Source organism: Giraffa tippelskirchi, chromosome 13, assembly GCF_054371585.1.
Source record: "Giraffa tippelskirchi isolate mGirTip1 chromosome 13, T2T-mGirTip1v1.2.pri, whole genome shotgun sequence".
Classification (NCBI taxonomy): Eukaryota; Metazoa; Chordata; class Mammalia; order Artiodactyla; family Giraffidae; genus Giraffa; species Giraffa tippelskirchi.
The window spans coordinates 97,240,070-97,264,433 of record NC_137287.1 but is presented as its reverse complement, the minus strand read 5'-3'; the positions used below and the strand labels follow the sequence as shown (position 1 = coordinate 97,264,433).

The 24,364-nt window shown below is 54.4% G+C and overlaps 1 protein-coding gene across 3 annotated transcripts; it reads left to right on the top strand.

Annotated features, from left to right (window-relative positions):
- The first annotated feature begins 12,341 nt into the window (after positions 1 to 12,341).
- LSM14B (LSM family member 14B) lies at positions 12,342 to 22,890 on the top strand. 3 transcript variants are annotated; one of them, XM_081561120.1, is made up of 10 exons: positions 12,342 to 12,617; positions 14,548 to 14,711; positions 15,829 to 15,964; positions 16,703 to 16,819; positions 18,896 to 19,063; positions 19,302 to 19,379; positions 19,576 to 19,737; positions 20,088 to 20,238; positions 21,110 to 21,289; positions 21,762 to 22,890. In XM_081561120.1, exons 1-9 carry the CDS (start codon positions 12,491 to 12,493, stop codon positions 21,273 to 21,275), a joined length of 1,269 nt encoding a protein of 422 aa, XP_081417246.1. In that variant the 5' UTR covers positions 12,342 to 12,490; the 3' UTR covers positions 21,276 to 21,289; positions 21,762 to 22,890. The 3 variants fall into 3 exon arrangements, with proteins under 3 accessions (XP_081417246.1, XP_081417245.1, XP_081417247.1); XM_081561119.1 differs by having other exon boundaries at positions 21,104 to 21,289; XM_081561121.1 differs by lacking the exon at positions 16,703 to 16,819 and having other exon boundaries at positions 21,104 to 21,289.
- Positions 22,891 to 24,364: the final 1,474 nt, after the last annotated feature.

The following is a 24,364-nucleotide window of genomic DNA, read 5'->3' as shown; positions in this document are numbered from 1 at the left end:
AAGTTGGAGGACTCACACTTCCCAATTTCAAATTTATTACGGTAATCAAGACAGAGCAGAACTGGGGTATGGAGAGATAGAGACCAATGGAGCAGAAAAGAGAGCCTAGAAATAAGCCCTCACATGAACGATTGAATGATTTTTGAGAAGGGTGCCGTGACAATTCAATGAGGAAAGGACAGTCTTTTTAACAAATGTGCTGGGAAAACTGCATACCACATGCAATGCAAAGGAATAAAGCTAGACCTCTCTTTACCCTAGACACAAAAATTAACTCAAAATTGATCAAAGACCTAAAAAAATGTGAAAGTGTTAGTTGCTCGGTCATGTCCGACTCTTTGTGACCCCATGGATTGTAACCCACCAGGCTCCTCTGTCCGTGGGATTGTCCGGGCAAGAATACTGGAGTGGGTAGCCATTCCCTTTTCCAGGGGATCTGCCTGACCCAGGGATCAAACCCAAGTCTCCTGCATTGCAAGCAGATTCTTTACTATCTGAGCCACCTAAATGTGGGCAAAAACTGTAAAAATCTTACAGTTAGAGCGAAATACACATATAGACCTTGGATTAGGTGATTTTTTTTTATATCACAGCAAAAGCACAAACAACAACAGCAAAAAAAGATAAATTTGACATCATCAAAATTTAAAACTTTTGCACTTCAAAAGACATCAAGAAAATGGGGAAAAAAATGACAGAAAAAGTTTAAATCACACTTAGAGGAGAATTGTATCTAGAATACACAAAGAACTATCACAACTCAATAATAAAAAGATAAATAACCCAATTTTAAAACAGGCAAAGGATGTGGATAGACATTTCTCCAAAGGAGATATACAAAAGACTGATAAGAACATGAAAAGATGCTAAACATCTGGGTGGGGCTGCATTTCACAGAAAAGGGCCAGGACCATGCCAGTCTCCCAAAGGGAGTATGTTACTCTTGACAAGCCAGCCCAAAGTGACAATGCTGAGGGCTTTCCCGGGAAGGGATGGATTCTTGACACCCTCTTTGTGCAAGTACAGAGATGCACTGCTCACAGCCCTCTGGGAAAGGACCACAGCCCAGCTGCAAGAAGCAGGGTGAACCTAGAACCTCCAGCCATTAGCTGCAAATCCAGGTCACTTCTTCTCGGGTGATCCCAACCCCTGCCAGCTATTTCTGCTCAGTGTGGGACTCCTACAATGAGCCAGTGCTCCCAAGCCACCCCCTGGGCTGGCACATCACCATTGGTGGTCCCTCCTACCCAACCCTGCCATCTCCCTTTTCCCCTCTGCAGGTATTTCTTTCCAAGAAACCTTTGCACTCCCAACTCCACTTCAGTGTCTGCTTCCTGGAGAAGTTGGGACTGGGAGTGGAGCTGTCCAGGAAAGAAGGCAGCAGGGTGGACTTGTGGATGGGATCACTCACCGTCGGGGCAATGAGGAGAACTTTATCCCTGGCCCAGGGCCCAGCTGCGGACACTTTGCCCAGCGCAGGGGGGGCTGTGCTGGCTCATCTGGAGGAGGGAGGAGATAATGGAACCTCCCTTAACTAAGTTGCTGACTTAGAGACATTGACATTAAGGTGATAATGACAGACTGGGGGCAGTTAAATAATTGAGAACAGAGTGTGAGGGCCAGCAATCTCATTAGCAACTTCAAAGCAATCCCCATCTCAGGTCCAAGAGCAGAAAACACTCAAGTTCAAACATGGTGGCCAGAGAGGCTGTACTTCAGATGGCTGAGTGCTCAGCCAAGGCAGGACTGTTCTGCCTACATCAGGACCCTGGTTGAGACCCCGGGGACCCCCAGGGGGTGGGGACCTGAATGTGTGCATGCAGAATTTGACTCCTCAGAGGCTTTCCGCCACCTGAGCCTGCAGACACGACATGGCCTCTCCCCAGCACTGATGTGGAACTCTCCCCCACAAGACAGCGCATGCCTGTCCCACACTGTTTCCGGGCCTCCAGGCCTGTAACCAGAAGTAAGTCACAAATGTAGCTGGGACGATACCGGAGGAAAGGGACTGCAAGGCTTGGCTGACATATATTGTGAAGTCTGCGGGGTGGGGAGTGAATTCTGAGGGTGTCCCTGGCACCATGATGCTCCCCGAATGACAATTACCGGGAATGGACAGAGCAGCGCCCCCAACCTGAGAAGGAACAGAAACTGGGGCTCAGACCCTCTGGAATGAGGGTGAGGGTCACTCCCCAAGGAAGACCCCTGAGGTCTGCAGAGGTGACAACCAGGAGGGTGTGGGCTGGAGAGTGGACAGTGGAGCCTAGAGGGGCTGAGCACCAGCTGAGGTCCCGAGACCAGTGGGGGCACATCCACCTCCCTCTCTCATCTAAGTATCCCCAGGAAGAGAGGCTGGAGAACCCCTGGAGGAGTCCCCATGTGCCAGGGAGCGAACCTGTTCACCCAAGGGTGTGGACTGTGGTCACACAGATCTCCCTTCCCAAAGAGACGCCCTGCCCCATACAGGAGCAGGGCAGGCCGCCTTCTCGAAGCCATTAGAGGCTTAGGGTCCGCCTCAGATCTCACAGAGGTGGTGCTCTTCTCAGGGTGGCTGCAGTCAGCCTCCGAGCGAGGCTGTGTTCCTAGGGCCTGGTCAATTCTGCCCACATGGGACTCCTCACCTGGACTCCAGAGTTCTGTTCAGCAGGGAGACTTGGTCAGGTCCCAGCCTATGCCGACTTCCTCCACTTCTCCCCTCAGAGGCATTACTCCCCCCAGTCATACCCTTTGAACCCTCACGAATCTCAGCATCTGCTTCCTGGAGACCCTCTCACCTGGCCATTATGTGATGACAAGCAGGATGACCAGGGAGGGTTGGTTTATTCACTCAGCAAATGTTTGGGGTTTGCACCTGGCTCAGCAAGAATCCGTCTGCAATGCAGGAGACTCAGGTTCGATCCCTGGGTCAGGAAGATTCCGCTGGAGAAGGAAATGGCAACCCACTCCAGTATTCTTGCCTGGACAATCCCATGGACAGAGGAGCCTGGTGGGTTACAATCCATGGGGTCACAAAGAGTTGGACAGGACTGAGCAACTAACACATAGCTAGAATGGTAGGTACATTCCGTAACTGCCCTCATCCTCACTCTCCTGTCTATAAAATGGGATAACTGTAGAGCACTTCACCCCCCAGAGCACTGCTTCGAACATCAAACATGTAGACGGAAACTGCTTAGTACACTGGCCAGAACATACTCAGCAACTGTGAACTTCAGCTGCTGTTTGTTTTAATGAGCACTCCTTCAAAGTATTTGCTCCATGGACCTTATTTTTCTCTGCAGAAATCAGAATGCACAGTCTGCATCCTGCAAGCATACCTTGTTTAATTATGCTTCGCTTTATTGCACTTCGCAGATACTGCATTTTTCACAAACTTAAGTTTTGTGGAAACCCTGCATCTAGCAAGTCTATCAGCACATTTTTCCAACAGCATTATTTTAAAATTAAGGTATATACACTGTCCTTTAGACATTATGCTATTGTACACTTCATAGATTATAGTGTAAAGATAACTTTTAAAATATTTATTTGGCTACACCAGGTCTTAGTTGTGGCATGTGGGATCTAGTTCCCTGACCAGAGATCAAACCTAGACCCCCTGCACTGGGAGCATGGAGTCTTAGCTGCTGGACTACCAGTTGTTGTTATTCAGTCACTGAGTCATGTCCAACTCTTTGTGACCCCATGGACTGCAGCATGCCAGGCTTCCCTGTCCTTTGTTATCTCCCGGTGTTATGAGTTGCCTCTTTGCATCAGGTGGCCAAAGTATTGGAGCTTCAGCTTCAGCATTAGTCCTGAAAAGTCCCTAAACATAAGTTTTAGGAAACCAAAAAAAATTCACGACTCCCTGTATTGTGATGTCCGCTTTATTGCAGTGGCATGGCAGGGAACCCACAAGACCTCTGAGGTCTGCTTGTATCCAAGGCTGGGATGGTGACCCACAGGCCTGAAGACCTGGAGCTGTAAGGTCTGGGGACTCTGGGCCGAAGGCCTATGACTCGTGTGCTACCTGACTGACTGGGATGAAAGGCAGGCTGCATACACAGCAACCCCAGGGCAGCTCTCCCAGGAGCAGGCTGTCAGTCCCCTCCCAAGGCCTGTCCTAAAAGAAACCTCTATCTGTCCTGCCCACCTGAGCACGAATCTGCCCCTTCGGCAACTGCTGACAGAGGGGTGGACACTCAGTGCTGAGGCGCTCATCTGAGCAGGGAACTGCCTTTCATCCCCAAATGGAAGGAATAGCCCTGCTGAGACATGGACACCCTGTCCCCAGATAGCATCAGACAAGGACCGGCTGCCCTCACACGTTGCTGTGGGAACAGAAAGATGTGCAGCCACTTTGGAAAACCGTCTGGTGGTTTCTCACAATGTTAAACATAGACTCACCATATGAGCAGGCAATTCTACCGAGGTATATACCACGCGAAATGAAAACATATGTCCACCCAAAGCCCTGTACACAGTGTTTATAGCAGCATTATTCACAGTAGCTCTAAGGTGGACACAACCCAAATATCCATCAACTGATGAACATGTAAGCACTGTCCTACAACAGAATGTTATTCAGTTACAGAAAGAAATAAGTACTCATACACACTGCAACCTGGATGAGCCTTGAAAACACTTATAAACATTTGCATAGTGAAAGCAACCAGTCACAGATACCCACACAGTGTATGATTCCATGGATGGGAAATGTCCAGAACAGGCAAATCCACAGTGGTTGCCTGTACCTTGGGGGGGACAGTGCAGTGGGGAGTGAGCCCTAATGGCTACAGAGTTTGGGGGGGGCTATGTTGACCTTTTTTTTTTCCCTTTGGCTGCACCTCACAGCATGCGAGGTTCCCTGACCAGAGATCGAACCCCTGTCCCTGCAGTGGGAGCTCGGCATCCTAACCACTCAACCACCAGGGAACCCCTGGTTTGGAGGGTTGGAATGTTCTGGAATTATACAGTGGTGATGGCTGCACCACTCTGTGACTATACTGAACATCTCTGAACTGAACGCCTTAAATGGGTGAATATTATGGTGTGTAAATAATACCTCAATAATGTTGCTAAACAAAGAAATGAATAAACAGACGTGAGTTCAGTACAGCCCATTGTGGAGAGAGACCAGACTCTGGACCGCTGGCCCTGAGGTTCCAGGGAGCGTGGTGAACACTATTCGTGAAAACACTTCCCTGAACCCAGGGAGACTCCCAAGGCAAACACGGTCCTCATGCTTGCTGCTTGGGAAAGACAAATATACACTCGTGGACGTCTGCGGTGGCTTGTGTGAGCAACTCCAGCCATGGGGGTGTGTTTTTGGTGCTGCCCACCCCCGCCCACCCCATCCAGCTGCTGGGACCTCCTGGAAAACCCAGAAGCAGCTCTGGGCGGAGGCATCTTCCTGGAGGAGACCCTCCTCCTCAGCCCGGCCCACAGGCTGCCCCTCCCACCACACGCATGCCTGCCTGGCTCATGTGCATCACAGTGAGTGTCTGCCTCAGGGCCCAAGCCCTCCACAAAGGTGACTTCTTGATGCCGAGCCTTTGTGTTCAGGGAGCTTCCGGCAGCCACAGAAGGGAAGGTCTGTAGTGTTAACAAACTGGACCTTCACCAGCCAAAGCACCCATGGGCCCGGCAGGATGCTCCCCATCCACACTCCAGCCTCTCGCTGGGCTCTGAGGGTGTCAGCACGCGGCCAAGGAGCCCTTGGCTTGGCTCCCGAGCACTGCAGTGACCACAGGCTTCGGGGGCTGGACCGTCTCTGCACATGTGTTCAGTTGCTCTGTCTAGTCTGACTCTTGGCAGCCCCGTGGACTCTAGCCTGCCAGGCGCCTCTGTCCGTGGGATTCTCCAGGCAATACTGGAGTAGATTGCCATTCCCTGCTCCAGGGGATCTTCCAGCCCAGGGACCAAACCCCACCCCCATCCTCTGCATTGGCAGGTGGGTTCTTTACCACTGAGCCACCTGGGAAGCCCTCTACTGCTTATTTACACGACTTCATTCCTGGGGCTGTGGTTGTGTCAGGCCTGCGCTCATGTATCATCAGCAGGTGCAAAGACAAGCAGGCGTCCAGCCTTGGAGCTGACGTGGCGTTCACATTCTAGGACGCTCCCGGGAGGTCTCCGGGTTACTGTGGCAACGTCCTGGGATGCATCCTGCACTCTCTGCGTGGGGTCAAGAGAGGGAAGATGAAGGAATGCCCCCCTGACAAGCTTCAGCTCAGGACAGCCTGCCCTGGGCACAGGCACAGCGAGGGTTCCTTGAGTGAGGATAGGGCATCTGGTCTCCCCCCGCGGGCTGAACAGGGAACGCCAGGAGGCAGGGTGTACGGTCAGAAGCCGGAGGCTCAGATCGGAATCCCAGCCCGGCCACTCACTAGCCGTGTGACCCTGGCTGAGCATCTAGCCCAGGCTGGGTTCATCATCATTAGGCTCCCCCAGGCTGGGGGACCCCATCCTGACCTCCAACAGCCTGTGTGCATTGTGCAGGCCTGTGACTCCATACAGGGGATCAGAGCGTGGGTTCTTTGAGTCTCTTTCCCTCATGGCCCCATCTATGCGACCATGGTCTGCTTACGTGTGGTGCCCAGACTGACCCAATCTTCTGCCAGCAGTCATGGTTCATGGGGGTCTCCAGCTCTGCTGTGAGATCGCTCCAGAGCATCTCATGCATCACCATTGGGCCCTTAGAGCGACCTTCTACTGATAAATAAAAACAACCCTTGCCATGTGCTCAGGGGAACACAGGGGATCCTCCCTACAGCCCCCTGCTCCACTGCCCACATCCCTTTTCCGAGCTCCCCTTGGGAACCACCAGGAGGCCAGGGCTGGGTGGCTGGCATGGAGCACTGGCAGGCCCCCTACGAGCTGAGCCGGACAAACAGCGATGGTGCATGTGCCTCGTGCCAAACCTGCGCTGGACCCAGAGCCTGGCATGGGGGCTCTTAGGGGGTGGGGACAGGTCACCTGAACCGTGAGCCTGCCCATCACCATGGCTGGCGGCTCACTACCCCAGAAGGAGATGCCTAGGACACACAACAGAGGGTGAGGTGGGAGGCACCAGGAATAGTGCCCCGGGGCTCTGCTTCTGGGCAATTTCCTCCTCCTCTCTGAAACCTGTTTTCTTCCCACCCAGCTCTCAGGAGTCAAACGCTCACCACTGACTTCTCCGGCCTGGACACCTCTTCTTCCTTGAGGTTGTGAGGGAGCCCAGGTGTATGGAAGGGGTGGGGGAGCCTTGTGGGATGGGTAGGGTGGGCCCAGCTGCTGATGCGGGGGGCCCAGGAACCTCAACCTCCTTCCACCCTCCCTGTGTGCATGGTGGGCCCTGGTCCCTAACGACCCTTCCTATCACCCTTCTCAGGGAGGCTCTGAGCATGCGAGCAGACGGAGGTGACCCAGGATGAGGTGTTACGAGGGTTCCTCCTGCTTGCTGGCCTAGTGCTCACACTTTCCATCCTCAGAACATGAGACACAACCTGGTCCCCACTTTTCTCTAGAATGCTGGAGTCGGAGAGGTTAGGAGAACACAGCCAGCTCTGCCTGACCGGCCCAGGGTGGTGAGGGTGGCTAAGGGGTCCTGGTATGTGCCCCCTAAGTTGTTCCTGGGCTCTTTATTTTTTTCAGGTTTGCTTTTTTTTTTTTGAGATTTTGGTTGCACTGAGTTTTCATTGCTTCCTGCGTGCTTTTTTTAGATGCAGTGCGAGAGGGCTTTTCTTATGACCGAGAAGAAGCTCCAGGCATGCAGGCTTTAGCAGCTGTGCCGCACAGGCTTAGTTGCTCTGAGGCATGTTGAATCCTTTCAGACCAGGAATAGAATCCATGTCCGCTGCACTGGCAGGCGGACTCCCAACCACTGGGCCACTAGGGAAGCCCCCTGATACTCAGGGACCAAGTGTCTGGGTCTGCCAGGGTCCCTTCAACTCCACTCACTGTCCCACCCAGCTGGACCTGAAAAGTGGGCCAAGGCTGCTTAGCTAGGTCTGTTTCTTAACACATTTATTTGGCTGCACTGGGTCTTAGTTGCAGCATGAGGGATCTTCAACCTTCATTGGGTTATATGAACTCTAAGCTGCAGCTTGTGGATATAGTTCCTTGACCAGGAATTGAACCTCTGCCTCCTGCATTGGGAGCACAGCGTCTTAGCCACTGGACCACAAGGGAAGTCCCCAAATACACTCCTGTTTACTCCCCACAGCATGCCTCATCACCAGGAGGCTCAGCTGGGTAGGTGGTGGGCTGGGAGAGGAGGAGAGGAGATGGGGAAGGGGCAGGAGGGGAGGGAAGGAGAGGGAGATGGAAGAGGAAGGGATGAAGGAGAAGGGAAAGGAGGGCAGGGGGGGTTCCAAAGACCCATGAACCTCAACCCACTGGAGCTCTGGGAGCCTTCAGGGAAAACAGCCCTGCAGGCCCCAGGGCAGGGAATGCATGTCCACTGGATTCACAGAGATGAGAACTTGGGGAGGACGCCTGGCTCTGCAGGATCAACTCTGCTCCTCTTGTCTTTACTCCCAGACCACAGAGGCCCTGAGCACAGCTGTCTGGGGCCTCCCAACCCCTGGAAGACTGCCTGAAGACTCCCAGTAAGACTGGAAGACTCCCAAAGCCAGCCCCTTGACCCCAACCCAGCCCACCTAAAACTCCTCAGCCCCCTCCTGGCTCCTCACTCTCTCTGGGCAATGTCTCCCTCCCAGAGGGTGGACATCTACCCTTCCCATGCGTGTATCAGGTTCTGGAGGAGAGGAGGGGACAGGTGAGGTCCTGCCTTGCTGGCACATTCCCAGCTTCAGACCACAGACTCGCTTCCTGCTTTATCTGTGACCACCTGTCTATTACTAACAACTCACCTGCTCTGTTTTGCTGCTACTAAGCCATGTGCATGCATGCTAAGTCGCTTCAGGCCTATCTGACTCTTTGCGACCCCATGGACTGTTGCCCTCCAGGCTCCTTTGTCCGTGGGATTCTCTAAGCAAGAATACTGGAGTGGGTTGCCACGACCTCCTCAGGGGAATCATCCCAACCAGGGATTGAACTTGCGTCTCCTGTGGCTCCTATACTGCAGGCAGCTTCTTTACCGCTGAGCCACCAGGGAAGCCCCTACTAAGCCACAATACCTGTGAGGTCAGTGGCCAGGCCAGGCATTCTCTCAGCTGCATTATCAGTCACAAAGTGGCTTTCTGTGCCAAGTTGCCCCTCACCTGCTGCAGGACACGGGCAGCAATGGAACCCTGGGCAGGATTCTGTGTATCTTCACATTTGTCCTTAGTAAGGGACATGTGCGTGAGCCCACTGAGTCTCTTCAGTCGTGTCTTTTTCTTTGCAACCCTCTGGACTGTAACCTGCCAGGTTCCTCTGTCCATGGGATTCTCTAGACAAGAATACTGGAGTGGGCTGCCATGCCCTTTTCCAGGGGATCTTCCTGACCCAGGGATCAAACCTGCATCTCTTGGGCATTGGCAAGCAGGTTCTTTACTACTAGCGCCACCTGGGAAGCCCCTAATAAGGGACACTATCTTCCAAACACCAGGGCTTAGTGTGGCTCGTGGGTGCAGTGGAAACCTAGCCAGCCGCTTCTGTGGTCCTCTGCATGGCCCCCCCTCTCCCATGCAGAGCCCCAGCACCTATCAAAAGCCCTTCACAAGCATTATCTTCTGGGGTCCTCACATGCTCCCAGTGAGAGGGGCAGGACAGCTGTCATCTTCATCTGGCAAAACGAGAAACTGAGGCAGGAGTCCAACCTACCCAGGGTCTTCTGGATTATTAGCTCCTCTCTACATCTCAGGCTTCCCAGGTAGCCTGAGTGGTAAAGAACCCACCTGCCAATGCAGGAGACATAAGAGATGTGGATTTGATCCCTGGGTTGGGAAGATCCCTTGGAAGAGGAAATAGCAACCCACTCCAATATTCCTGCCCAGAGAATCCCATGGACAGAGGAGCCTGGCGGGATACAGTCCACAGGGTCGCAAAGAGTCGGACACGACTGAAGCAACTTAGCACACACTACATCCCCAGGCTTGGGAGCCTAAGGTTTGGTGATGACTGAGCAGGTGGCCACAGTGGACCGCTATTTAGGGTGGTGGGGCTGGAGGGGTGTGTCCTCACCTGGGAAACAGACCACACTAATGGACTCCTAGGATACGTGTAGGCCCCACACAACTGCTCCCCTTCTCAGTCCTTTTGCAAGTGCCCTCCACTGTGGGCAGGATGCCAAGGAATGAATGGCACAGTCAGCCTTCCTGGACCTGTGCGCCACGTGTATTTTCAGCCCCTGCCGTGCCATTTGCAGTGACTGACGTCCTCAGGGGACCAGCCGGCTGCACATCGGGAGCCCAGTGGTCTCTCTGAGGTCTGGGCACTGCCCCTGCCCTGACCCTGGAGCTCATGACCCAGTGCCCCTGTCCATGGCTGAGTCGGCTCCTGCTGGTGAAGAACGCACCCCCAGTCCCCCACCCCGCCGTGCACACAAGGCTGTGGCGAGATGTGTGAGCTACAGAACCTGTGACCTGGGGCAAGTCATGTTCTGGATCTGGATAGTGGGGCTGGGGCATCAGCTGCACAGGGGACCCCAGCCCAAATGGTCACTGAGGTGCTTAGGAGACCTGGGGGGGGGGGACACTGATAGCACACAGGCACGCCCTGGGGAAGACTGTGCTGTGCTGAGGGAGAGCCCTGAGTCATGCTCTGGGCAGATGTCCCCAGGCCTGGAGACCTTTCTTACTGGAGCTGGGCTAACCCAGGGGCCACCTCACCAGTGCACTTCCAGGAGCAGAGAAGCACAGCTAAATCTCAGCAGTTAAACTTTGAAGACTTTTTCATCTTGTCTTCCGCTTCTTCTCTGCTCTGTTTTCTCCAACCCAATACTGTTCTGTTGCAGGGCGCCTATGGGACCAGGGGGTTCACAAGGGCAGGGGTCTGTGGCATCTGCAACCTGCGGGCCGGGTGATTCTCCCATGCTGGGGCTCGGTTTCTTCTGTAAAATGAGGAGTCAGAGCCGACGCGCATGGTGTGGTAAGGGGTTCACTGCGGTGGCTCTCACGTTTTCATTGGGCACATACTGCAAGCAACGCACTTTACATCTTGGTCAAGTACCCACTTAAATACGTGTACCTGAAATAAAGGGCTCCCAGAGCCAGAGCACTCTCCCTGAGATGCTCTCCACCTCATTCTGTTTCGTTTTTATAAAATGCTGGTCACCACTCATCAAGCTTTTTCACGACCCAATACTAGCCTCTGATCTCATGTCAAGAGAGAGACAGAACAACAACAAAAAAAAGCAAGTGCAGACGTAACCACCCATGGAGCACAGGGCTGTGCAGGGAAGAGGGGTCTGGCGAACAGGAGGGGCGACCGGTTTCCCAGTTCACTGCGAGGCCTCCAGCCGGAGCCCGACAAGGCGGCAAGCAGGCCAGGTCAGGCGGCGCTCGGAGGCCCTGGTGGCGCGGCTGGGATTTATTTTAAGCGACGCGGAACGCCACCGCAGGAGAAGGAGAGGGGCGGGATTAAAGGAGAAGATGCGCTCAGCTTGTTATATTTAGCGGCCGAAGCGCCGGAAGCGCTCGTTACCCGCAGTTACTACGGCGCCCAACGCGCGAGGGGCGGCCCCCACCCTAACCTCCTGGGCAGAGACCTTGATCCCCTGTCTTCGTCCCCCCGGGGAAGAGACCCTGCCCCCCGACCCTCCGCCTCCACCCCGCAGGCAATGACTATAGCCTGGCCTCCTACCTTCTACCCTCAAGGAAGAGACCTCCCCGGCCCCCCACCTTCACCCCACGGGCAGTGACCTCGACCTCCGTGGGCAGTGACCTCGGTCCCCCCGTCACTCCCCGAGGAAGGGAGCCCCCAATCTTCGCCCCTGGGGAACGGCAGAGTTGGGGCGCACTTTGGCCTTCCCGCCCAGGGCCGGGGAAAGACGTCCGGCAAGCTGCTGTAAAGGGGAAACTGAGAGCCGTTGAACAGCGTCCACTGGCTCCCTGGCGAGAAGATTAGCACGCGCCGCAGGCAGAGCTTGGCGCCCCGCCCCTCCCGCGCACGCGCGCTCCGCCCCAGCCGATTCCCACCCCTCCCCCAGTCCTGCCCGTCGCGTCTCGTGCTACCACCCTGCGCGGGGCCAGCCGGGGGCCAGCCGGGAGCCAGCCGAGATGTGGGGCGGCACGCAGGGGAAAGCCCGTCCGGGCTGGCGGCGCTGGCTGCGCAAGCGCAGATCGCGGGCCCGCCCCCAGGCCAGCGGCACGGCCATATTTAAAGGGCGGCCGGCGAGGCGAGCCAATGGGCGACAAGCGTGTGGGGGCGGGGAGTGGCGGCGCAGGCCCCGGATGTGGCTGCTGTGGCCCCTCCTCCCCCGCGCTCCCCTCAGAGCCCCCGGCCGCGCGCCGCCGCCGCTCGCTCGCTGGTCTCCGCGCAGGCCCTCGCGCGGCGGTGAGGCGGCGCCGAGGCCGAGGAGAGGGCGACGAGGCGACCGCGCGGAGGCGAGCGGGCCAGGCCCGGCCGGGCGGCCGCCGCCATGAGCGGCTCCTCGGGCACCCCGTACCTGGGCAGCAAGATCAGCCTCATCTCCAAGGCGCAGATCCGCTACGAGGGCATCCTCTACACCATCGACACGGACAACTCCACCGTGGCGCTCGCCAAAGGTAGCGCCCCGCTGCCGCCCCAACTGTCCGGCCCCCGCCCCTGCCAACAGCCGGGCCCGCGCCCCCGCCCTACCCCCACCCCGCCAGCGCGCCCCCTCCCCAGTCCCGCCTCACTCCCCGGGGCGCCCCTCCCCCGCCCCCTGGCGCGCCCCCGCATCCGGTCCGCACCCCCCTGGGGCGCCGCCGGCCTCCGCCCCTCTCCCGTAGTAGCCCTCCGGGGCTCGACCAGCACAATGGGCTACCCCGGCCCCGGAGTCGGCGTAATTGTGAGCGGCCTCCCCGCGCTGCCCGGAGTTGGGGTGGGGAGGTGGGGGCGGGTCCAGCTCCCGCGGCGCCGCCCCCCGTTCTCCGCGGTGGCGTAGCCCACCTCTGCAGGTGGGGCTCGGCATTGCTGGGCTGTCTTCTCCCCGTCTGCCCTAGGGCCGAGGGGGCCGCGGGCGCTGAGAAAACCCGGTCCCTGGGGGGAGGGGAGAGGAAGGGAGGGGTGGGGAGGGGTGGGGAGGGGTGGGGAGGGGTGGGGTGGGGGAGCGGGCAGACCCGGGCCTCTCCAGGACGCTGGGGGGACGGGGGGTGAGAAAACGACTCCTGCAAGCCCTTCTGGAACCTATTAAGCAGCTGGGGCCTTGAGCCTGAACAAATACCACGTCTTAATGGATTCTCCTGCCAGGATAAGAGCATCGGTTGGCGGCTGGGTGCTCCGTTTGAAAGCGCCTTCCTACTCTAATTCAGACGTTCGGTCTGTGGGTTTACTCTTTGGTGACAGACCCCTCCCTGAGGCCGCTGGTAACCCCACTGAAGTCCTGGGAGACTTAGGGAAAGATGGCTGCATTGTGCTACTGCTGGAGCCCAGAGTCTTTCTGAGTGTGTTGAGGCAGGAGGTGGCTCCAAAGTTCCTTTGTCTTCATCCTCTGGGAAGGTAACTAGTGTGGTTCCCCTGCCTCTTAGGAGTGCTGGGGGCAGCCAGGTCTGCAGAAGCCCTGTGTAGATGGTTGGTCTTGTTAGGCTAGGGACATTGTGCTGGGCTTCAAGGGTCAAGGCGCAGCGCCCACGTTCCTGTGTTAGAGCCCCAGGCCTTTAGGTCGCAGTCAGTTCCCAGCTCTGGAAATAGCTCCTCTAAAGACTAGTAGTTAAGTTTTTGGATAGACATGTTGCTCCAGGAAGTGTTGATACAAGTACTATTAGTACTGTTAGTGTAAGTACTAATTTTTACTAGTACTAACTAGTATTAGTATTATAAGATTATATTGTCATTTGTACTCTTGACTTTTGACTGCATTTGGCCTGAGACCCTGGTTGGAAAACCTGAGGCCCAGAGTAGTCCCTGGTCCTCGGTGTGCTCAAATTAGAAGCAGCCTCAAGCCCATCTGTGCCTCAGAGATCCTTGAACCCTGCCGTTAGGGGTTAACTCCCTAGGAAGTTCCTCCAGGACACAGTGACACTGCTGGTGGGGGTCCATGTTCAGGGTCCCCCTCTCCCGTTGTTTCTCTGCCAGCTCCTCCCAGGCTGGTTGTGGACAGAAGGGTGGGGGTAGCACTCAACCCATGGCTTTTCTCAGTTGAATACAAACTCCCCAGGGCTGATGTGTTGTGAAGTTTCAGTCAAAAAGCAGCTTTGGGGCTGTTTAATCTGCTAAGTCAGATGTGAACGGGAGTTCTGCAAACCAGACGACTCATTTTGCAAGAGCGCTGGCTTGTGTTTGAGAATATTGAGCTTCACGAATCTTTCCTTGTCCTTTGTGACCTAGAACTTTTTGGAGCTTTGACAGCTGAGCTCTTGTCGGTTAATAATGGGGTCTTCTCCATTGATAATTGGGGGTGGGTAGTAGTTGAAACGTGGAAACTGGGTGCCGTGGATGGCTCCTAGGAGGGGACTGATTGAATGCACATGGTAAAGGACAACAAATTAACCCTTCTTTTTCTCAACCCCTAAGTGAGGTCCTTTGGTACTGAAGACCGTCCCACAGATAGGCCTGCCCCCCCTAGAGAGGAGATTTATGAGTACATCATCTTCCGGGGAAGTGATATCAAAGATATTACTGTGTGTGAACCTCCGAAAGCTCAGCACACCCTCCCTCAGGATCCTGCTATCGTTCAAGTAAGTGCCTCGCTGTGTTTCCGTTGTGGGCATTGTTTCTAAGAGGTGCTGGTTTCCAAGTGGAACTTGGTGTCTTCTGGCCAGAGTGCTCAACTCAAAGAATGACCTTTTCATGAAAAGTAGTTGAATTTTTGTGTACGCCGTTGGTATTCTGTGGGAGGTCTTAACCTGCTCTAGCACGCAGTGGGGTGTACTGAAGAGGAAGGCAGCTGTGCTGGGAGGGGTGGGGGCGAGATGCTTCTAGGGGAAATTACTGATATGCACCTGGGGGAGCTTGTCCTTAGTGTCTGGTTGGGTAAGCCTGGAGCCCCAGTGGCATGCTATGAGCAGCAGAGATGCTTGGAGGGACTTGGGTCAGAGGAACTCGCTCTCTCCACACTGTCCAGGCGTTGCATTCGGAGTTGCGGAACATTGACGTTGCAGGTCTCACACCACATGCCTACCTGCTGCACTTAGGGCATTTGCCCTGGATTACTAGGGAGCCCAGGCTGATACTTCCTTGACTTGTAAACTTCAACAGTCACAGATGCTTCTGGGGTTCACACTGCAGGAGGCTCTGGGGCTTAGCGTGCCCCCTGGGAGGTAGGAGCTTGCACTCTGGGCTGTGGAGCCCATAAAGAAGCCCCAGGCCAGACTTCAGAAAGGTTTGGAATGAGTGTTCCTAGGAAGCCGAGAAGAAGGAAGTGCCTAAGCAAGTCCTTGAGGGACAGCCGGGGCCCAGGCGCCAGTTTGCCTGATGGTAGGAAGCCAGAGAGGAGACGTGTGGAGACATTTCCCTAGTGGCACAGCTGGGCCCCTGAATGTTGGGGGAAGGGCCTCATTGATGCCCCCCGGTCCTCTGAGTTTCTGGTCATAGGCAGCGGGGGGCCATTAGAAGGGTTCATAAAGTTAGAAGATCGTGTTAGAATTTCCTAGACTGGTAGAGCTGGGGATGAAGTATGGAAAGGGCAGTTCTGAGCTCCCTGAGGCCTTCTTGGAGGCTCATGCACCTTGGTGCCGCCTCAGCCTCTGTGACACAGTCTGACAGCCTGGCTGCCTTTGCTGGTCTGCACGGTGCTCTTCAGGCAGGGTGACGGGAGGCCTTGCGCTGCTCTCACCTGTGTGTCTCGTTGCTCAGTCTTCCCTGGGCTCGGGCTCGGCCTCCTCCTTCCAGCCACACGTGCCTTACAGCCCCTTCCGAGGGATGCCGCCCTACAGCCAGCTGGCCGCCAGCTCCCTGCTTAGCCAGCAGTATGCCGCTTCCTTGGGTTTAGGTGAGTAACCTTTGCCACCTGTGAACTGCCTGTGCTGTGACATTCAGGAGATGGGCACAGACCTGGTGGTGGGGACACTGTATTCTTGTCACATCCAGATTGTGGTGCACACTGCGTAATGTACCTTTCTCAGTGCCCCTTTAGCTAGAAATTTGTGAGAAATTAGTAATTCCTCAAGTGAGTGAGAGAGGCAGCAGTATGAGTTTTGAAACAGATGAACTGCATCAGAATTCCTTTAAAATAGCCTGTGTCTGGTGGAAGTTGTGGTACGTCTGCTTCAAGGAAGAAATAACCGATAACGTGTAATTACAGATGAATTGTAACCACTTACACATTTGTCAGCCTATAAATATAAAAGTTAAATGCAACACCCACCTATTCTATCCTTTTATCATTCTCCTGTCAGTGCTTTGCTCAAAAAATGAAATTTCCCCCACAGCTCAGTAAATTCTCCTCTACACGCATAGACTGAGGGTTACCTGGCCATAGGTTTGCAGTGTATTCAGACCACAGAGTTGCAGGCATTGCCCACTTTGCTCATGAGTCATGCTTGTAAGAATCCTGCCGTCTTGACTGGTGCTCTGGCAGTGCAGGAGCTCTTCTCACGTGGCTCCCTCCTCCTAGACGAGGCTTGTGTGAACAAAGTGCCCTGTGAGAGAGCCTGCTGGGTGTGAGCGGAGTCTCCTTACTCACCTGTGTGCTTTCTTATTTGCTCTTGTCTCCTTTATCTTCTTTTAGAAAAGTTGGTAAGCCCTCCAGCCTCAGCCGCGGCTTCCAGCCCTAGTTCTTCTCCATCTCCACAACCTGTTTCAGAGCTTGACATGTCCTCAGAGCCACACCAGCTCACTTCCAAGGGTAACAGCAGTTTTGGAGAACTGCATGCCGTGTTGCGAGCTAAGAGCGAGGGGTAAACCAGTAGCCCAGAATGACAGTAGCTGTAGCAGATAACTTGCTGAGAGCCCATGGATCAATTCAAGTGCCTCTGTGTGGTTCTGCACGCAATCCTGGAGTAATGACTCCCACAGTTTTAAACGAGTGATTAGAAAGAACCGGCAGTGCACTTTGTTCGCTTGTCCTGAGTCCAGGACCTGTTTTCACCTATACTGTAATTACCTCTGCTCAGAAGGCCTTTTTCTGGGGTTTCTGGTGGGGAAGACTGCAGGGCGATTGCCTGCTACTCTGGGATCCGTTTGGTACTTTCCTCACCACCCAAGGCATGAGGAATCGGGGGCCTCGGATATCTTTGGGAAAAGAAGCACCATTAAAATTGGGTGGCCAGCCTGAGCTGTGGACCAGGTGAACAGTGGGCCTGATGCCTGGCTTGTTAACGCTGGTTTGTGCCACCTGTCTGCCGGCTGCCTGTACTTGTGGGGGTTTCTTGACCTTTCTGGGCCTTCTCCTTTCACCAGCAATCTGACACAAGAGCGCTGTGTATGCCGCCCTCACCATTGCAGGGACTCAGTCCAAGATGGTACCTGGGGCTTCCGTTACAGCCCACAACTACTGTCAGTCTGTTAACCTGCTTGTGTTGCTTTTCTGCATGGATTGCCAGAGGATCTGAGCTATGGCTGCAGTGATGGTTTTTCCCCACTTAAAGATTGCCCGAGATAGTTGGTTGTTCTTAGGGCTCTTTACGTAGAACTGCTCTAAGGGCAAGATAGTTTGACTGGTCTGTTTTTGTGAAAAGCAAACAAGCCCAAGGTTCTTGCCCAGTCTGGTTACAGTGTGAGTAGGTCGCAGCTGTGTCTTGTTGCGGGAAGGCTGTGCTCAGTGACGCTGTTGTCAGAGAAAGTGGTCTAGGTTAATTAATGCCATCACAGAGAACACTTAGAAGTACCAGTGTGGGGACTTCCCTGGTAGTCCAATGGTTAAGAATTTGCACTTCCCCTGAAGGAGGCACAGGTTCGATCCCTGGTCAGGAAACTAAGATCCTGCATGCTTTGTGGTGTGGCCAAAATAAAAAAAAGTACCTGTGTGTAGGGCCTGGCTTCTGAGTACTTCTGATCTTTACAAGGAATTTCTCAACGGTCATTGGTGTCATGTGTGGAACAGAAGGTACTGTCCTGTGTTCTCATGTGTGCTGGGCTGCTCCTCCAAACATAGTTACTCCATAGTCAGAATTCATTGTTCTCTGTTTCAGAAGTCTGTGCACCTCCACCTAGTCTTCATCTGTCTGTTGCAACAGTGCCCACAGGAACGTGGGAGGGGAGATGGCCTGACCTTCCCCTCTGGCCTCCTCTTGTGGCTGAGCCCCTCCCGTGACCTGGGAATTCTCTGCCAAGACTGGCTTCCAAGGCTTCTCTCCTACCCTCAGGCCTGGGGATGCCGCGGGGCGGGGAAAGACTCCTGCAGTGCCTGGTCCAAGGGCAGCCTGGGAACCCTGGGCTCTTCATGGGAGGAGCGCAGGCTGTCACTTCTCTGTAGTCAGCTCTCATTGTTTCTTCCTTTTTGGTTTTGGTTTTATTGTGCCTTAAGCAAAAATGACGGTGTTCGAGCATTTTTAACTTCAAAGGCTGACCACTGCATTTTGTGGAAGATGCCAGACAGAGATGGTTCTTGTCCAGCAGGGCCCAGAGTGAAACACATTCTCAGACCGTGAATTCACCAGCATCTCAGAACTGTCGAGCTCCCACAGGGTTAGAGCTTGTGTGGTTTGGGGGAAGCGTTTTCTAAGGCACTTGAGAGGTGTTCATGGTGGTAGGGGTTTCCCTCCTCGGGGTGCACTAACTAGGGGAGCCTGCTGGCTTTGTTGCTGCCTAGGCTCAATGCAGGGGATGGCATGGGTCGGGGCTGTGCTACGTTTGGTAGAATTTCTCAAGGCGGTTGCCTTCCTCTCCTGCCTCACTCACCAGCTGGGAGACAAGGATTGGGGTGCGGGGTGTGAGGCTTGCTCCTTTTCTCCATTTTAAAATCCTCTTCTCCTCAACTCAGGAGCCAGCTTTCCTTCTGTCTCAGTCGGCAAGAGCCCCATGGTAGAGCAGGCCGTCCAGACTGGATCTCTTGATAACTTGAACTCCAAGAAGCTGTTACCTGGCAAGGGCACCGTGGGCATGCAGCTCAACGGGCGCCCAGCCCCACCCAGCAGCAAGGCCACCACCGGTACTTAACTGCTCTCCCCTGGTCTTTATTCATGTTCTCAGAATGAGAACCCCCAGCGCTTCCTGGGGGGGGGGGTCTCTATTTTTTTAACTAGACCCCCTGGCCCCACACCTCACAAGCCCTATAGGCTTTGCAGGGCAGCCTCTTGCCACATGTCCCCTGGGGGTGCCGCGCGCATCCCTTGCTGGGCTCTGTTTCTGTGGGCGCTGCCTTTAAACTCTTCTCTTTTGTGCCTTAGATGTAGCTCAGCCGGTAGCTGTGCAAACTCAAGGGCAGGTGAACGACGAGAACAGAAGACCTCAGAGAAGGCGCTCAGGTAACAGCTGTTGCCATTTAGAGTTCTGGGGAGCCATGCTCTGCTTACTACTCCTGCCTGCTTCTCGTGGGTGACAGTTTCAGGGGGCCGGGTTCAGCGGTGGCTTCCATGTATTCTGTCCCTCTTGGTTACTGTCTCACACTGAGCAATGTTGGATTAGTGGCTTACCAGCCAGGGCTGCCCTTTCTTCTCACAGGGAACAGACGAACAAGGAACCGCTCCAGAGGGCAAAGCCGTCCAACTAACATCAAGGAAAACACAATCAAGTTTGAAGGTGACTTTGATTTTGAGAGTGCAAATGCCCAGTTCAACCGAGAAGAGCTGGACAAGGAGTTTAAGAAGAAACTGAATTTTAAAGGTCTGAAAATTTGCCCTCACCCCGGGAGTGTCCATAAAGGGGGTCAAGGAAAGACAGCTGGGGGTGGGGGGCAGCTGGGAATGGTGGTCAGTGGGAAAGCGTGCCTGCCATACAGGGAATTCCCAGCAAGGAGAGGAGTCTGGCGGGGGGACAAGAGCAGCCTGCAGGGCCTGGGGCAGTGCAGGGTGAACGAGACCAGCCCTGAGGAGCAGAAGAGCTTTCACTCAGTGCAGAACATTCCGGGCGTTTCCCAAAGCCTCAGTCAGCCGGTGTGGCCCAGTGGGGGCCTGTCCTGGCCTAGGGGGCTTGGTTTGCTCCCTGGCATCTCAGTACTCTGCTTCTCTGTGCAGATGACAAAGCCGAGAAGGGGGAAGAGAAGGACCTGGCTGTGGTGACCCAGAGTGACGAGGCCCCTGCTGAGGAGGACCACTTGGGGCCCAACTGCTACTATGACAAGTCCAAGTCCTTCTTTGACAACATCTCCTCTGAACTCAAGACCAGGTTGGGGGGCTGAGGGACCAGGCAAGGCCTCGGGGAGCTGGTGTGGAGATGGTGTCCCCGCCCTCTTGAGACTAGGGCATGCTCCCATGGAGACCAAACCCAGATGTCAGGTTCAGGGCAGATCTCTTGGGCCCCCACTCACAGTTTTACCATTATGCATACAGTAGCCTCAGTGGCGCCAGCGGTAGGTGGGGGCCTGGGAGCCCTGGTGGTCACTGGTGCTGGAGTGATCTGACCCAGGTCCAGGCCCCTTTGCTCGTCTGCCCTTTCCCCATCAAGGTGGGGGTGGAAAGTGCTCCCCGCTGGTACTGCTGATGTTCAGTTCTATACCACTTCACCAGGGCCTGCTTCCTGGTCTGATCTTGCTGGCCTGAGGCCCTTGCCACCTAGGCAGCTGGCAGGGGTGTCCATGGTTTTCTTAAACCTGATGGCTTGAGGCCAGGGGCTCATATGTGCTTTGTTTTTAAAGCTGCTGCCTGGGAACATGCTAGACAGTAAATGGAGTCTGCAGGATGAGCATGGTGTGGACACTCAGGTCCCGTCATTCTCAAGTGGAGTAGTGGGCGCTGGGGGTGCAGCAGAAAAGAAAGGAAGAGGCTCTTGTCTCCCCTCCCCCGAGCACACGAGGGTCTTATGCTGGGCTTAAGAGGTTGCAGGTGTTAGAGGCCCGTCCAGTGGGAAACAGGCCTGAGAACCCTTGCAGTGCAGAGGCTCAGGCTCCATGGTCCTGACTGGATTGCCCCCCGCCCAGCCCCCCCGCACCCCATGGCTCCAGTGATGAGTCACCATCTGTCCTCCTTCCTCCCCAGGCTGTGTGAGGAGCTGCCTGCTGCAGTCAGTTTCACGTTCTTTGTTTGTGGTTCAGTTCCAGGCGGACGACGTGGGCTGAGGAGAGGAAGCTCAACACGGAGACCTTTGGGGTGTCAGGGAGGTTCCTCCGAGGCCGTAGTTTCCGGGGTGGATTTCGAGGGGGCAGGGGCAACGGTGCAACCCGCCGTAACCCGACTTCCCATAGAGCTGGGACCGGCAGGGTGTAAGGAGGCGGCCAAAGGTGAGTGAGGGGGCTTCGTGATCCTTCAGCATAGTGGCTAAACTGGGCCCTGTGATTTTAATGAATCACTTGGGGGGCTCTCAGAGACGGTGGGACTCAGGGCCCAGGTTGTCAAAGTGAGGGTCCAGGCACAGAAGGGTGGGGTGTTTCCTCCTCTAGTGTGGTCAATCAGGAGAGATGATTACAAGCTGGGGCTCAACCCCAGCCTGGCCCTGCAGTACCCCCGAGTCTGCATCTTTAACTAGGTCAAGGGATGATGTGTGCCCCTTGGGGTCTGGATGGTGTGTGAGGTGCAGGTGGGACCTGGAGCTGCCTCCCAACCTCCACTGTGGACAAAAACAGTGACCTCAGGTTGTGTTGGCTGACGGGGTGGGGGAAGGTTCAATAGCCCATTCATTGGAGGCCAAGGTACTGGGCTTGGGCTGGGGAGCTGCCTGGTGAGACACTCACCAGGTATCATGTCTTCTCGAAGGGTCTTGCTGAAGCGGCACGGGTGCCAGGCCGTGTCTACGAGGACGATGGAGAACGCTGCACTTACTGGGGGAGACATGGTCACTTCGTTTACTGAGTTTGGAAAGTTCCACGCTACTACTAAAGTTTTGGACTGAACTTGGATGTGGTCTGAGAACCTCTTGTTCGGGGATGTGTACATGGGAAACCGCTTTGAGGTGTCCTAGCCTATTTTTCCTTTTTAGTTGTACACAGCCTGATGCTAAGGTTTTGGTGTTTTACAGAAAGGTTCTAGAGCAAAAGTGTGATCCTCATTTTGTGACCTTTCTTGGACAGCTGACTTTAAGGTGGAACCAAATTTCATTTGGCAAATGCAGCAGCCAAGTGCATCTCTGTAACTCAACTGGCTGCGGGTGCTGTTGGCCTGGCACCCCCACTGCCACAGGTGGGGCCTGGGAGCCGGGCACGGCCAGCATGGGGGCATGTGGGGGCGGGTGGGCCTAGGACAGGATAAGTGCGGTGTCCCACAGATCATGTTGTATAAGCAAAGCAGATGACCCTGACATCCCAGGGGGCAAGGTCAAGGTAGGGGCTCATGGGGTCGGGGTAGGGGGGCTCCTGGAGGTGAGCTGTCAGTTGGAGCGTGGCTTCCATAGGCATCGGGGTGGGGGTGAACACCCAGGACAAGCCCCTCTGTGGTGTGCCTGTCCTCACCAGCCCCTGACCCAGGCCAGTCAGTGTTGGACTCAGGCCGAACACTGTTCGCGGTGTCTCATCCACTTGGAAATGAGCCAGTCTTTTTTTTTGCGAGGTCGATTGACCGAGAGCATATTTCTTCTCAGTTGTAAATAGTTCCATGTTTTTGTTTTACTGGTAGGTGGAAGGGAGGGTGGGAATATAAATTCGTTGCATGAGACCTTTAGTAGAAGCATGTTCCCTCTTGACAGGGCATTGTGGTGAACATAAGCACCTTGGTAACTGAATCCCTTTAAGTAGGTATAAAGGTTTTAGTTCTGTATTAAGTTACTGTAAAAGCTTAGGTTTATTTTTGTAGGACTTCATGGCTAAGAATTAGAGCATAGCAATGGGGTTGCTCTGTTGGAGTAATGTAAACTTGTAATTATAAATAAACACGCAAACCTTTAAAACTCTTCTCTTGCTCTAGAAATAGTCCTGTTGACTCTGTTGCCTAAATTACATCAGGGTTAACATGCCCGTCCCACATGCATGCTGTGCATGTGCTGTTTGGCCTTGAGCTAGTCAGATCTCTGGGGACACCTGGTGCTGTGAGCAAGACCTGGTCAGTCTGGGTGTGGGCCGTCAGCCAGGCCCTTCTGGGGTGAGTGGTCCTGCTCTCTGGACACTTGGGGCACTGGTTTAAAGAACCGGCTTTGGAAGGCTTGCTACCTTAATGCAGCTTCCACACCCCTGGAACTTCATATTGATGCTTTATAACGTGTTACAGGGCTGGACCCTTGGACCACAGAAAAAAGCAGAGACCTGGCCACTTCCAGATGGAAGCACCTCACGTCACTGTTAATGTGCGTCCAGGTGGTTTCTCAAAGGCTGTCTCAGGGCAGGGCCAGGCAGCAGGTGGACCCACCCTTGTGTTCTGGCCAACGTCCTCTTCTGGGCAGTCCACCACTCCTAGCAGGTCCTCAGCCCTGGTGGTAGTTGCAGAATTTGAACAAATTCTTGGCAACTTTCCATTTTTTTCAGGCTACTGACATCTTTGACCAATGAAAAATAAATACTTTCCACAGTTGACCTGCTGGATACAACCAGCCTAAACACTAATTCTCAACTAGGTAGGTGACTCCACACTCAAGCTCAACAGGTATTTCTCTGCTAGAGATTCTAAATATAGTTATGTCACAGTTTACCACCTATGACTAACCTTGCTATTAAAAATTTAAACTGACAATCATTGTGACAATTAGACACTTCAGGCTGAGCTTACAATGTATCTAGGCCTCTTCACTGTTTGGCTGTGCTGTGTGGCTTATGGGATCTTAGTTTCCCGACCAGGGAGTGAATGAACAGGGGCCCTCAGCAGTGAAAGTGCCAAGTCCTGCCCCTGGACCACCAGGGAATTCCCTGTATTCTTTAGAAGTCTGCTGGATGGATATAATCCATTGAACTGAGAACTCAGTTCAAGAAAAGCCATAGACAAGATGGAGCAGAGCCCTGGACTACTACCAGTGCAGTCAGAAGAGACCACCAGCCCAGAGACTCAAGAAAGCCCTCTGGGTTCTCCTGTGGTACCAGAAGCCAAAAGGCAATGCCATCGCTAAAGGTGGTGGCAGAGCCCACAAGAGGCAGAGAAGCTATACAGGCAAAGGGGGTGGTTGGGGTTTTTCTACCGAGGCAAAGCTTAGGACCATCACTTACCCTGTAAGTGCGCTGGAAGCTAAAAGAAGGATAATCTTTCTGGCTAAAAAGGGAGAGGGGGTAGGGACCAGAAGTCTTAAGGATCAAAACAGGAGGAATGCTGACCTGATTTACTAGAACCAGGTATTTAAGACAGTTCCAGAGCTGTGCTGCAAAGTGAGCTCCAGGTTTAAACTGAGCGCAGTCTGTCCTTGTGTCCTGATGTCATGCATTCATCAAGGACTCCAACAAAGG